A 14876-nucleotide genomic window follows, 5' to 3' on the forward strand; every position below is an offset into this window, starting at 1 on the left:
AATATTTCGATCACGTAAACTATTCAACACCTCTTTGTTTATCCAGTCTTCTCTGGGTTTATTTAAAAATTTTATTTTTGTGCATTTATTTTCTTGAATTTTAGTCTTAATTAAATTTTCTAATATTTCATAATCGCAGTCTTTATTTTGGATCACAGTTGTTTCCATTGATTTATATAAAGCAGTATAGTCAGTTGCCAAGTACTCATGTGTCTCTCTTTTCTTATCAACTTTAATTTGTTTGATATCTAGGTAAATCTGCTTATGGTCAGACAATGGGGTATCAAGAAGAGCCATGTGGAAATTCACACCTTGCATATTTGTCAAAACGTGGTCTATAATAGATTTTGTTGTGTGTGTTTCTCTTGTACAAAAGTCTTCATTGAGATTGTTAAGGATTGTATATCCGGCATCATTTATCACGTTCTTATAGTTATTTGTATTATGGTCATCACTTAGCAGGTTAATATTAAAATCTCCGAATATTAAGCATCTACGTTTTTTCTCTAGCTGTTGACTGTAGCTTTCTATAAAATCTTTTGTCTTTGTATTAGGTGGTTTGTATATAGCTCCAATATTAATTGCATATTTTTCTATATACACCCAAATGTATTCGTTTTCTTCTCTATTAATAACTTCAACATTTCCATGCTTCAGACAACTATGAATATATATAGATACTCCACCCCCGATCCGACCCTTTCTATAACTATATATGTGCCTATAGTTTGGGATCTCAAGTAATGCTGCATCTAGATCAGACTTTATCCATGTTTCAGTAATCAGTATTATATGTATAGTGCTTTTTATTGAGTGTAGTATGCATTTTATTTCATCTATTTTATCAATTTTTACAAGACTTCTTATATTTGTATATAATTTTTTTTATAATGATTTAGTTTTATGGATGTCCTCGTAACAATTTAGTTTCTGATAACTAATGTTAAGTTCATCGTTGTATCGACTATTTATTTTGACAGTTTTGGTCCCTGTCGCGTACTGTTTTTTGGGTTATACTTTACGATTTTTGGAACATCATTCACATATTTTATAATAAGGTCTTTTTCTCCATTTTTTTGTCGGGATACCAGTTCGTCTTGTAGTTTTTTCATGTGTTGTTGTTGACACTGAGTTTGATCGGCGTAAATTCGGATTTTGTCTAACTTATGTTTGCGTTTATTTTTAACTATATATTTTGCAGTGTCCTTTTTCTCAAAGCACACTTTTTAGAGATCTATCTTTATTAGGGTTGTATTTTCCTAGCCTAAAGACTGTAGTAGGGTTTGGGCAGTCCTCATAAATAGCATTAATTACCTTCATAGCTTCATCCTTGTCATTATCACGTCTGATTGTACTAGTATGAAATTTTTTCCTCGCTTAGAGCGTTCTTGTAGCTCTGAGATGGTTTCCTCGCATGGGGATATTCTTTAGGATAAACAGTTTTAAAGTTATTTTTTAAATAACAAATATCATTTTCAAGATGTACAAATGTTACAGATTTTATTAAATTTCAGTAACAAATAAACCATACCAACGCTCACGTCGCTTCATAACGCATATTTCCGCACATTCTAAATTGATCCTTATCGTCTTGAACACCGGGGTTACTGTAGATTTTGACTTTAAGATTAATCGTTAAGGTTTTGAGTTACATTAAATTTTTCCGAAATTATATGATTCAGTTTAAAACAGATGTCTACATTTGTCTTCACCACTTATATTTTTATCGATTCAGGAAGTCGGTGACTTCCGGCGTCTATATTTTATGTGAAACTTAGGTCTATGGTAATTTCTTTATAAACCCCTTATTTTATTACAAGTTTTCCAAGCAACAGTCGCTGTGCATCTTAAAATAATATCAGCTTACATTGAAAGCTGAAGTGAAGCCAACGCTGGGTATTCACTGTGGAAGCAAATAAATTTCTCAGGGAATTATGAATTATGGAATCACATTATTTTTGTCACTGAACCCTGGACCCCAGTCAGCTTTGTAAGACCTTAAGGCACTATTTGGAACAATCTAGCGTGGTGGCCTGGAGGTTAAAAGACCCGCCTCTCACACGTGAGGGCGCGGGTTCGAATCCTGGCAAGTACCGATGTTATCTGTTCCGAGTCATATGTACTCTCTAAGAGTGTTTAGACATCACGGACGGTGAGGGAGAACATCGTGAGGAAACCTGGACTTATAATTTAAAATTATAAGTTTGAAATCGCCAACCCGTCTTGAGCAAACATGGTGATTAATGCTCTAACCTTCTCCATGTGAGAAGATACCTTTGCTCAGCAGTGGGCTCCGACAGGCTGATGATGATGATGATGATGAATACATATACAAGTAATAAAACGATACAAGTGTCTTATGATTTATTAAGGCATAATAATTTTAGTATAACATTAAGGAAGTAGTCACTAACTAATGTGGACGGCGCTTCATCAATACACAACTATCTCATACAAATATAGATTCAGTACATCTTAAACAAGTATCAAAAATAATCACCTACTCCATTATTTCTTATGTATATAATAAAATAAATTTAGAATGCATATAATTCCATCACACAATTAATATTTTAAGTTAGAACCCCGTCCGTAAGTTTGGCAAATTTTTAATGTTAAAATACATATAAGGCCACTAAATTATTACTGGCATTACGTCTCAGCTCTTAGATATTTTTTAACACAAATTAGAAAAAAATCCATTGCTTAGATTCTATTTCTCTCTGACCAACCAATAAAAGGCAATAACGAAGTAACTCATTCATTCCTATACTGAAATTGGTATCTACTCTCACACCATACAACTTGAAGTCAGCTTCATATTATCGTGACCAACTCCAAACAGATAATTATTTATCAAAAAGTTTCTTTATATACCAAATAGGTATTTTACAAAAATAGGTAATGTATAAGAGAACACTTATATTATGGTCAAAAACAGAACATACTTTTTTTAAGTCGGTCAATAATGATAACATATAACACAATGAACGTGAGCAGGCCTAAAGCCTACCGCTCGGCGTTGAGCAGGCAGGGTATGACGTCATCGATGCTGACGTCACCGACGAAGCCCACGAAGAACACGTCCTCGATGAAGCTGCCGCTGAAGGTCCTCAGCACCGGCAGTTGCAGCAGGAGGCAGGCGGCGCGCTCGTCGTCCGAGGAGCAAGCGGCACGGAGCGAGCGGACCACGGACGACTGGAGCTGATGCAGCTTATGACTCAGGAAGTCGGGGGCGCCGTCTGGAAGATGAACAATGTGACTGATTGTATGGAACGAGGTTGTGTGTCTGAATGTGATATGAAGATACCAACCGGGCGAGAAGAGACAGAGAGCTCTCAGGTGAGCGTACTCCCGGTCAGACACGCGGAACTGCTCCATGTGACACACGAACTGGTGGAGGCGGCACAGCATCGAACACACCTCCGAGATGCGCTCGTCCGAGTAGTCAGAGATACTTATCTAAGGGCAAGGGTACACGAATGCTAAAAATATAATATTTGCGCTATTATTATAAAAACAGTAACAAACTTATAGTCCTCCATATACACTTAGCACTCATGTCAAATTCATGGAGACGAGGACATTTAAATTACGTATTTTCTGCATACTCATATTCCTGACAGATTTTCTTTTAAGGATAAAACTGTGAATATTATAAATAATATTCCTCACTCATCCTTATATTGGCGGACATATCGCAGGATATTATTTCATGTGCGTTACGAACACATTGGCCGTGGCCACTCGATTTAATTTCGATATTTCGACCTCTCCGTCTTCATAGGTCTAGGTCAGGGGAGGTGACTGGTTCGCCAAAACTGTAACGTCACACAGCTCTACTTCCGGTGCTTTCCCTCAATATATACAAGTGCTCGTACCTCTGCGCCTCCGTCGTCATGTGAAACCCCGTGTCCCTGCTCGCTCCTTTCCCTGAGCTCGGCTCGCAGGTGCGCCGCCAGCGCCGGCAGCAGGGATCCCAAAGACAGAGCCTCGGACCAGCGACACAGACCCAGCACAAACAGCTCCGACCAGCACTTCCGCAGCAGGGACACTCGCGCCTCGAACCTGTGACACACGGCCGGTTAGTGTATCTGTGGCTATGTGCATGTGTGTGTTTTTGTGTGCGTGGGTGTGTACTAACGGCATGGCGGCGGCGGCGGGCACGCTGAGCGTCCACCGCACGCAGGCTGCCAGCAGACGGGCGGCGGCCTCGCAGGCAGCGTGCAGACGGAGCGGTCCGCCCGCGCCCGCCGGCAGGGACAGCGGCAGGCTCAGGCTCTGCGCTGTGTTCAGGATCACGCCCTCCTCTAACACACACACAAAATTAACGTTAATATAAAATTTTTGCTCATGACAGTACCAACATAGTCCATGAGTGAGGTTGTACATCCTCTATGAAGTTTAGTTAAGCAAACTTGTGGTATAGTTGCCGGCCCGTTACTTGGCAAGGTTTTGGCGTCGCGGGGAATAAGTTTGCGCAGGTACATTTGGTGCAAACAAAAAGTGCTCACTTTTGATGCTTACTATAACAAAAACAATGGGTTCAATTTAAGCGGTCGCAAGTATAGTTGCGTATAGTCCCTTTTCCTTGTCACACCTATAACATCTAAAAAGCCTCTTCCGCTTATCTACCGCCTCTTGCTAAGTTAGTGCGGGATACTATATATATGTAGTTCCTCGTCTATCCACTAGATGTCGCTACTTGTAATGAATAACACTACACATCATACCAACAACACCTAAAAATGCTATTTTGCTCATCTACCGCCTCTTGTCAAGTTAGTGCGGGCTACTATAACTGTATAGTATATGTAGTTCCCCGTGCATCCGCTAGATGCCGCTATGTATAATATGTATGTATGCATCCGTCTCACCGTCGTTCTGTGCGTCGTCGGCGTGCACCGCGTTGAGGTTCACCTCGGCCGGGGTGGCGCCGTACGCCGTCTGGAGATACTCGTTAATTGCACCTGAAAAAAACGTACCAATACAGATTATTTAACATGTCAAATAAGTCAAATGAGCTTTTTTACTTGATCTTAATATGAATTTATATATAACTATTTAATTCAAGATAAGTATACGATAAATTCGTGTCTAAAATGTTTATACACTACATATATATCGGCGCTATCAGCATTATCACAAAACTCGTGTCTGTCATCAACTATTATATAAACTTGTAGGTAGTAATAATTATTAAGACTGTTTAGGAGAATTGAACTCTATTTGAATTTTGGTAGAAATACGACCTCCGGACGCACGACAGCAGAGTTCAGTGTGATTATGAAGAACCTTCGAGAACTACAAGGACATTAAGCAGAATTGAAGGTTCACTTTAAGATATCATGGAACGTAATGACATGTGACGTGGAGCCAGCGGTGGGAGCGGGAAATGGATTTTAACATATACTCGGTCTGGAGTCAACCGCTGACTTACAACACTACTTCAGGATGTAGCTGCTCAGTCGTAATTGTAACCAGAATATAGTTTTATAAGTAAAACTGATTTCCCCTGCATGCTCCGCTGACACCAAACGTAATTATTGCGTAAATAAAGTGTAGTATCGTCCTGTAATGTGGTGCAACTGACCGAACTGCCCCATCTTGAACAGGTTCTTGGCCAGGTGTGTCTGCAGCATCAGCTGATGTCGCCTCGCTCCCTCGGCGTCTCCTCCCGACAGGTACGGAGACACTGGAACACATGAACCATCCACATGACCTTATATGACAGATATTATTAGTTCATCAGTATAATACAAATATTTTTTAATTCTAATGTCTTTACGAAGAGATATTTAATGTTGAATGACCAACCAAAAACTTATACATGATATTCTTTATATACTAGTATGTTTCACCTGGATTTCCTTTATTGAAAGCTACAGCTGCAGCCAGCGCGAAGTTAAGAGCTGGGGCAGCTGGGGACACAGCGCTGAATGTATCTGAAGGCTCGTCCTTAGGATTTATCTGGAGATATCAACATCATTTGTATATGAACATTACATTAAACAATTTACAATTATCTCTGTTAGTGCATACATGAATTCTTCCTCAAAGATCAGACCTGCACAAAAAAGCATTTCGACATGTACAAAAATTTATAATTCAATTAATTTTAATGCAATTATTAATTCCATAGATGATATATAATTAAAATGACATAGTAATGATAAGATCCGACACTATTAACTGTTATATAGAGTATGTTAATTAATTTCACCTGTGACTGAGCGCTGCCGGCCAGTCCCAGCAGTTTGGAGTACGCAGTTCGTTCCTCTTTGGACTTATCAACGATAGGCTTCCGCTCATGTTGAACCGCTGTCATAAAGCAAGAATTACTGCTCATAGACCACCACATAGCCCACCAACACAACAAATGGTGTGGTGGGCTAAGTAATGTTCATATAATGCATGCAAAGCCAAATTTGTAGGGAATAGTTTATCAATTATTTAATTAATTTAATTGATTTTGTACATAGAATATTATTACCGTACAGATAGATGTTATGACAAAAAGATTTATATACCTATGTACTTATAATTATTGCATATAATAAAACTATTTTTTTTTATATACAATGTTTTACCCAGTATAACTCACAGTCACTTCTCATTCCGCAGGCGAGACACTTCTGCAAGCGGCAGTATTGACATCGGTTACGATGGTGCTTCGTCACCTCACAGTTCATGCTGCCTCGGCATTGATATCCTAACTTCTTGCGGATGGAACGCTTGAAGAATCCCTTACAGCCTGGAAAATATGACTAAATTGTTTTAGCTGAGTATTTTGAGTAGTTTTGAGTATAATCGGGCTTTAACTGAGTATTCTGAGTGATTTTAATAATATTTTGTGTGCTACAAGTCAATTCTGATCTGTATTTATGCCAACAGTATGTATGTTATATGGCATTTTTTTATAAAATCAGTATTATTATTAATTATTATTTTCTGATATATTAAAGAAAGATGGGATTTAGTCTGATCCTAGGCATGAGCCCGTTTCTATAATAGCCTTAACCAGCTACAGTCCTTTCATATAAAAATAACTATCAGATATATGTTATATTTGTTTACATGACAGTGCCTTAGAAACTTAATATATTGACATAGTATGTTATATGTGACCTCACCTTCACAACTTATAGCTCCATAGTGTCTACCGCTGGCTCTGTCCCCACACACAATACACAACTCCAATCCCCCGACTTCATTGCCGCTGTACTTGATCTCCATTTGATCCTGGGCCTCCATAACCAGTTTACCATGAACTCTGAACACAAAGTGAAAATTACGTAGAACAAAGCATTTAAATCATTCTATGTAAAGTTGATACTGCTAAGTTAGTAATGACTTAAATTTTTTTTTTTAAATATAATTATATTTTTATGATAAACACGATATGCGAAAGTTGTGAGCTACATATACAGATCGGAAGAAATGAAAAAGGCCTTAAGCCTTTCACTTCGTTACTTTCAAGTACTTGGCATTTAAAAACAGGTTAAAAAATAAGTAGGCGAAAGAATTATATTACATTAGTTCTATATAATATACTCTCTTTGCTCATTGATGTAGAAAATATTACTAACTCTATGAATGCCTTGAGAAAATAGTTCAATGTACAAAGTCATTCTCACCTGATTAATTAGGTTTTAATTATCTAGAGGACGTATGAAACATTGAGATTTACAATCATACTTCGTAAAGGAACAGTTCGTTTAATAATGAGAAAAGAAAGCGTAAATAAAGCTTAATTTATAAACACGTTACATATGTGTAGGAAAAGAATGTTTCACAAACACTGTCATACAGATTATAAAGGAAATAGAGTTAGAACACAGATAAAATTTACGGAAGAAGGAAAATAAATTAACGGAAAAGGGTAGAGGTTTATTAAAAAAAAAATGCTTAAATTGTTTGAAGAAACATTAACTTTATTGAAATTAAAGTCAAAAAGGTCAAAAGGATTTATTAAAATTAATCAATTGGTATGTTCTACTAATTTTTAATTTTATGTTATCGCTTTCGCTTTTCAACGTTATTGTTATAATTTGAGTTTTTGGCGTGATTATTTAACTATCCTAATATTCTATATTAACAAGTATTTTTAGGAATTACATATGTCACTTTCGCATGTTTGATACGTCAGTGTCAAACAATAACCTCGTGTAAAATAAAAAATAAAGTTTATTTATTTCAGTTTTCAAGAAAATTACAATAGAATATAAGAAAAGTTAGAGTAACAAAAATGACGAGTGAAAAAATTGATGATATAATAGATAAATTCAGTGTGCTCACTGAGAAACCTGTGAAGTTTTTAACAGTTCAAGATGATATACAGGGAGATATCAGGAACTTGGTGAAGTCCATCTATGATCTTACTAAATCACAAGAAATCAGCAATAAGAAGAAACAGGCGTTATCGAGTATGATAGTGAGTGATTTCGACGAGGAACAGATTTGGCAACAGATAGAGTTGCAGAATTCAGAGCGATGGGACGAACTGGTCTGGGATGTAGCTAATAGCGTGTCCAGTAAAAACGATCTCACGTTTCCTTTAGAGTTTCCAGAAGAGAAAGACGACGAAGATATTAAAAATGAAGATGATGTTATGTCAGAAGAAGAACATCAAGAAGAAGTAGAACAGTCTAATGTTAAAGTGGCCAAAACGAAACCTAGTAAAAAACAGTCAATTGTTGATGACGATTTCTTTAAATTACAAGATATGGAAAACTTTTTATTAAAAGAAGAAAAAATGGAGGGAAAAAACAAAAAGAGTGAAGACGACGAGGACTCGATAGACATGTTTGAAGATATAGATAGTGAGGGATCTGACGAAGAAGGCGGCAAAGATGTTAAATACTATGACTTTTTCAATGAAGACAATGAAAGTGGTCAGGAAGACAATGACGAGGAAGATGATGATGAACATGAAGAAAATAATGAATATAAGACCGAACCAAAAGAACATAAGAAAAGTGACAAAAAAGTCAGGTTTCTTGAGCCAGATTCTGAATCAGGTGATTCCGAGGACAGTGAAGAACAAAAATCTAAGCACATCAATGGCAGTGATAAGGAAAATAAATCAGAATTTGAACTTCGGCAAGAGCGGTTGCAGAAGCATATTTCGAGGCTGGAAGAGAAATCCATAAATGAAGCCCCGTGGCAACTGAAAGGTGAAGTCGATGCCACGAAAAGACCACAGAACTCATTACTTGAAGAAGTTCTCGATTTCGATCTCACAACCCGACCACCTCCCGTCATAACAGAACAAACAACAGTCACATTAGAAGGCCTCATCAGACAACGCATCAAAGACAAGGCCTGGGACGACATAACCAGGAAAGAAAAGCCAGTAGATGATCAGTTTCTGTTCAAAAAGCCCGAAGTTCTAGATCAGTCTAAGAGTAAAATGAGTTTAGCACAAGTCTATGAAGCAGAGTATCTTAAACAGAAACAAGCGTCGTCTGGTGAAGTTGATGATGAAAAGGAACCTGAAAGTCATACTGAAATACGGGAAGCTATGAAAAATTTATTTTCCAAGCTCGATGCTCTGTGTCATTATCACTACACACCAAAACCACCTCAAGCTGAAGTTAAAATTGTTAGTAACACTCCGGCCATATCCATGGAAGAAGTGGCTCCAGTGGCAGTGAGTGATGCCACCCTATTAGCACCCGAAGAAGTTAAAAGGAAAACAAAAGGAGATCTTATGAGCAAGGAAGAGAGAACGCAGACAGATAAAAACAGAGAGAGGAGGAAAAAGAAGAAACTGCAAAGGAAAAAGGGTTCTGTTACGAAAGTCACAGATAATAGAAACACTAAGGCAGCCGTTGAAAGCAACGACAAGTCCCTCAAGACGTCCAAAGCTTTCTTCCAACAGCTAAATGATAATTCAACTAGTCTCATTAAATCTAAAACTAAGAAGCTTATTAAAAATAAGGGACAATAAAGTTGTAAGTTATAACTATTGTGTCTCATTTTAACAATCACGTATAAAATATGTTTATAAGTACATGTGACAAACATTGTAACGCAAAGGTACTTCTATGTTTAATTTTGACTTACTTTGTTCAAAAGGTTTATCACTGACATGTATATCAGCTTAACGAAGATATTATATAACATAATAATTTACTATTCCCATTATAATATAGTCAGTTTAACTAAACCGCCATCGCCATTATATTACAGAAATGAAACAAACACTAAACTAAAGTTTTCGTTACAAAACAAGCTCAGAGGCATTAACTTTAGCCCTGCCATTAAAAAAGATTGCGTTTCTATGTAATCTTAAAACTACGATTAGCTAACATCCCCGAATGCCACAAACTGCGTTGGCTCGCGGGCTGTTCGTAATTAGCGCGGGAAAAACGAGACGATATGGCGCGAAACGAATCTCTGTCGCGGGAATGTTGCAATTGTTGAGTGGAGTCGTTTCTATTTCTTATTTTTTAAATGGCCGTCGAAGTCATCTCGTATTATTTTATAGCTTCATATTCTATTGCAATATATTTAACTTAATACGTTTTTCGTAACATTTATTGAATATTTTATTACACTATTTAAAGTAATCACAAAACATTTTAAATGTTTATTAGAACTGTATTAACGTTTTTCATACATATGTATATTCATTTAAGAATCTTTAAAGAACAGATTACTTTAATTAAAAATATATAGACATAATAAACCAATTTGCCATCATTAAAAAGACGCGAGGTTAAATTTAAATTTAATTACACTGAAGTAAAGTGCCTATTAAAATAAAAAAGCAAAAGCGCATTCGTGCTTCGTTGCTCCGCGGGCACGTCTATAGCATTTAGTCCCCGCCTAGAAGTTACGTAACGACGCCGTTACTTTTTAGCTACAGTCCAAATGCTAAATGCCTATGCACTTACATAGTAGTGCTATGTGAAGAAATATCATCGAACTCAGGTTTATATGAAAACAAATATATTGAAATAGTTTGAGGTTTTTTGTAAAACTCAATTAGTTGTATCCGCGTTCAGATATTGTTTCAATTATTTTATTGAAAATTCAATTTTGCCGTTCCACCATATACGAAATAAAAAAATTGTCGTACACAAAATTCATTCCGTTTTGTTAACTGCTGTTAGGATTCTGTTACAATTATAAATTTAATGAAACCGCATGTGGATATTTTTAAAATTTAAAATATAGTGACGTAACGTATAAAATAGATTAATAATGTTTCTGTATTTGACTGTGTGTGTATAATATATCATATTTGTGCAGTCTGTTGAAGATGTCGCGGCTGTAATCCACGTCCTTCGGTCACATGTTTATAATTTGTACAATTACCACCGCGCTACGGAAACTCAGATCTTGTTACGTATAGAGAGGACATTACAATTATTTAAAAAAAAGTAGATTTTTTTTTTTATAAAATAGCTAGTTTTAAATTATTTTATAACTTATTTCTGTCCGTACTTTGCTAATATTAAAACATATATGATGTTAATATGAAAAGTGTATTTGTATTCTTCATAAAGATGAGTTAAGATCATAAAAAAAATTACATTGTATAACAATTTGTTTATTTAACAAAATAAAACAAAATCTGACGTCATAAAAATAGTTTGTTCATAGCTTTTTTTTTAAATTAAATAGACTCAAAACTTATAATTACTGGAATATAGCAAAACTTATGTGTAGAGACATAATAAAATAATGTAAAATATTTATAGGTAACTTCTAAATGTTTCCAATTCTGTACAGAGCAGCATCGGTGTGCTGCAACGAGCAGACAAATAAATTTAGGGGCGCGATAAGCGCAGCATAACTCAACTGAAAAAAAATAAGCTCTAGGCTGGTCTTGAGATACTCCACACTCTGAAAATTACGACTTAGATATATAGAAGATATATGTTTAAAGTTTTGCAAAACTTTATTTGCATTGAAAATAATATACGAGTATATTTAATAGTCAATCAAATTTGAGATATCATGTAAGTGTTTTCATACAAGATATATGAATGTTATTGTTATGAATATTTTTTATCAGCAATACGATAGTTTTTTTCTAGTGCGAGAGTAAAGTTGGTATTCTCTTAAATCCCCGGTTCCGATGTCGCGTGCTTATAAAAGATGATATCCTTTCTTAAAACATATTAACCATAAATACTAACTCCGGGTTTGAGCGGAAAATTGTAAGTTTTATTTAACGCGACGTCGGTAGCATAAGAAAATTGCAATTTGCCACAGAACATTAAAATGGCCGGAGGATTTGTGAATATTGGCCTGGAATTTATATTAGACGAACAGTATACGTGCATTTTAGAATATTTAGAAGGTGCAATACATTATTATAACATATAATTAATTGAATTATTTATTATATTTTAAAAATTTCAAACCATCCTTTGTTCGTACAGGCACACAGATCGAATCCTGGGAGCTATAAAACCTTTTTATTAGATAAGTAAGGATGCTAGATACTGCTCTCTCAATTCCCGCCTGGAGTGCACATAAAATAAATCCTGGTAGTGTCATGGCGCCTCTATAATTTGTTACATCTACGTCACGTGAGATTATATTTTGACTTTCTTCTATTAAACTATTTATTGGTAACTTTGAACAATTATATCTGAAATAATACTTAGTTATTATAAGCTTTTATTAAGCTCAGTTACATTCTGTGATAAATTTTATATGTAAAACATATTTTATATCGATTCATTACTTAAATAATTGTGTAAACAATGTATAAGACAGACGAAACTTCTTAGCATTCAATGGATTCACCGCGCGGGTGCCGGGTCCATCGCGTTGCAGGGTGAGGAGCTTCAACAGTGCCTGGGTTTAGGTTTTAGGGCCCCCTATCTAACGCGCTTTAAATCGCTCACATCCATCGTCCAAGCTCCTCTTTCTACCTAACCAAATCTGAAGTTCCAAGAATAAATTGATATTAGTTCTGGACAGGCCCAGGTCTTTTAGTAGGTTGTAGAGAGATTTTGCCGTTATACCTCTCGCTCCCACTTCTACCGCGTACAAATTTACGATGAACCTATTTCGAGTGAGTTCGTTTGTGAGCTCGTAATATTTATTGACCTTGATGGCGTGGTCTTTGGGGAAGTTTCTTTCTCAAGGAACCGTGAGCCCTATTAGTACAACGCGCTTTAAAATTCGCAAATACAGAAATGTGTCTAGTCTGGGGCCGACGCACCAATATCCTCTGGGATTTTGTATTGTTTCTCATACGTATTCATCATTATATTTACAATATATTATAAGTTGATTTTTGGCTAGTTTTAAGTAAAGATCTTACTACCCTACCCTAGTAAAAGGCTTACAGACAGCGTAAAATAAGTTTTTTTTGTTAGGATTTCAATTTTCAATCTAGAAGATCCATTTTTCGTTTAAACTCTGTAGCAATTTAAGCACACGACCGATTAATAATAAAACCGTTTAATTGTGTTGTATATTTAAATTTTATTACAAACTAGTGTTTGCCCGCAACTTCGTCTGCGTGAGTTTCATAATTAGAAATGTATAGCTAAACGGGCGAGATCTATTCCTCCTCAAAAACAGAAGATAAGAAGATTTTGGATTTGATCAACTTATTTTCTTTTCCTTTTTCAATCGAATGAAAAGTATCCTATGTCCTTCCCCTTACTCTAAGCTATCTCTCCACCAATTTTTAGCAAAACCCGTACAGCCCTTCTTGAGTTATAAATAGTGTAACTAACACGACTTTCTTTTATATATAAATATTTAACTGAGTCTTGATACCTTCGGGTGCGTTATAGGAAAAACTGAAAGCGGTATCAGGCACATGACCACTATATCTGACGTCATTTTGAGTTAAGTGCGGCAAAAAATGCTATATAGTGATCTTAGGAGCAATTAACATTATATGATAATGTAAACTTATTTTTTTGCGCAAACCGTTCGTTATTATATCCTTTTATATATAAAAATAATGAAAAATAGTTAGGCATTTTTTTGATAATTATTGTCTTTATGAAATTTCTATATATACCCACTTTTTCATTTCATCATTTTTTTTTATTATTATGATGTAATGATATTTATTTTTTAACAAGAAAATATTTGAAATGATTTAATATATATACGTCTGTGCTACGGTTAGAGTATGGAGTAACGATTATTTAATTATAAAAGACCCAATACATTAGTCTGGCAACTATACTGGCAAGAGTGTTGTATTAATGATGTACCCGTAAACCAGAGATGCTCTACATCATGTGGAAAGCAACTGACTCTTACAGGGCTGAACTGATAATAAGCAAACGTAGCTAATAAATTCTGCAAGGCTTTCAAATGAGAGGAACCGAATCGAGATCGGTCTATCCGTTTCAGAGCTACGATGCTACAGACAGTTACACGTATTGGTGTTAAACACAACACCTCTCTTTTGACTCGCGGGTTAAAATGTTAATCTGTTTCACTAAATGTTTTTAATTAATATTAAATATTAAAAACAGTATTCATCCCTATATATATATAATACTACTTTTACCACCTTATATTGTTGCTGTACATTATCTGGTAATGTCATTTATTATCTACAGTTTTACATCTAGTATTATATCTAGCACTTATTGTCCTTACATCTGTCATTTCTGTTCTGTTTTGACAATTGTTATCTTTTGACATAACTGTCAGATTGATGAAAACTCTGAAATAGCTTTGTATCTGAGAGTCAATAGAGTTTTTCTGACCAGTGTGCCCAGTCCAAGTTATATCGTGATCCATAAAAGGCTATGTCCGTTTTTCATCCAATATTTTAAGTTAATACTGTCATGAATGACAAACTGTTACCTCTCCGTGTGTAGTCACGATTCGAGCTGTTTTTTTATGTGATAGTTCGCAAACGAGCTGACGGTCTA

At 35.7% G+C, this 14876-nt stretch overlaps 2 protein-coding genes across 2 annotated transcripts; one reads left to right on the forward strand and one right to left on the reverse strand.

The window, feature by feature from the left end:
- Nucleotides 1-2349: 2349 nt before the first annotated feature.
- Nucleotides 2350-7818, reverse strand: LOC116775856 (nuclear receptor subfamily 2 group C member 2-like). The gene is made up of 11 exons (XM_061524282.1): nucleotides 7638-7818; nucleotides 7134-7273; nucleotides 6605-6754; nucleotides 6224-6321; nucleotides 5862-5970; nucleotides 5594-5695; nucleotides 4878-4970; nucleotides 4145-4310; nucleotides 3882-4068; nucleotides 3315-3462; nucleotides 2350-3242 (listed from the first exon to the last, which is right to left on the reverse strand). Exons 2-11 carry the CDS (start codon nucleotides 7252-7254, stop codon nucleotides 3010-3012), a joined length of 1407 nt encoding a protein of 468 aa, XP_061380266.1. The 5' UTR covers nucleotides 7255-7273; nucleotides 7638-7818; the 3' UTR covers nucleotides 2350-3009.
- A 315-nt stretch (nucleotides 7819-8133) lies between these two features.
- On the forward strand, nucleotides 8134-9967 carry LOC116775855 (U3 small nucleolar ribonucleoprotein protein MPP10). Its single transcript, XM_032668853.2, has one exon. It carries the CDS (start codon nucleotides 8249-8251, stop codon nucleotides 9950-9952), a length of 1704 nt encoding a protein of 567 aa, XP_032524744.2. The 5' UTR covers nucleotides 8134-8248; the 3' UTR covers nucleotides 9953-9967.
- Nucleotides 9968-14876: the final 4909 nt, after the last annotated feature.

This window comes from Danaus plexippus, chromosome 24 (genome assembly GCF_018135715.1).
Source record: "Danaus plexippus chromosome 24, MEX_DaPlex, whole genome shotgun sequence".
NCBI lineage: Eukaryota > Metazoa > Arthropoda > Insecta > Lepidoptera > Nymphalidae > Danaus > Danaus plexippus.

Bases quoted from the DNA above. Each gene is read 5' to 3' on its own strand.
- LOC116775856 (XM_061524282.1), bottom strand. From the start codon at position 7,254: ATGGAGGCCCAGGATCAAATGGAGATCAAGTACAGCGGCAATGAAGTC. The intron at 4,971-5,593 runs GTCAGTTGCACC...CGTTTTTTTCAG, and splicing joins GTTCAAGATGGGGCAGTTCG to GTGCAATTAACGAGTATCTC. The intron at 3,243-3,314 runs GTTGGTATCTTC...TTCATCTTCCAG, and splicing joins TCTCTGTCTCTTCTCGCCCG to ACGGCGCCCCCGACTTCCTG.
- LOC116775855 (XM_032668853.2), top strand. From the start codon at position 8,249: ATGACGAGTGAAAAAATTGATGATATAATAGATAAATTCAGTGTGCTC.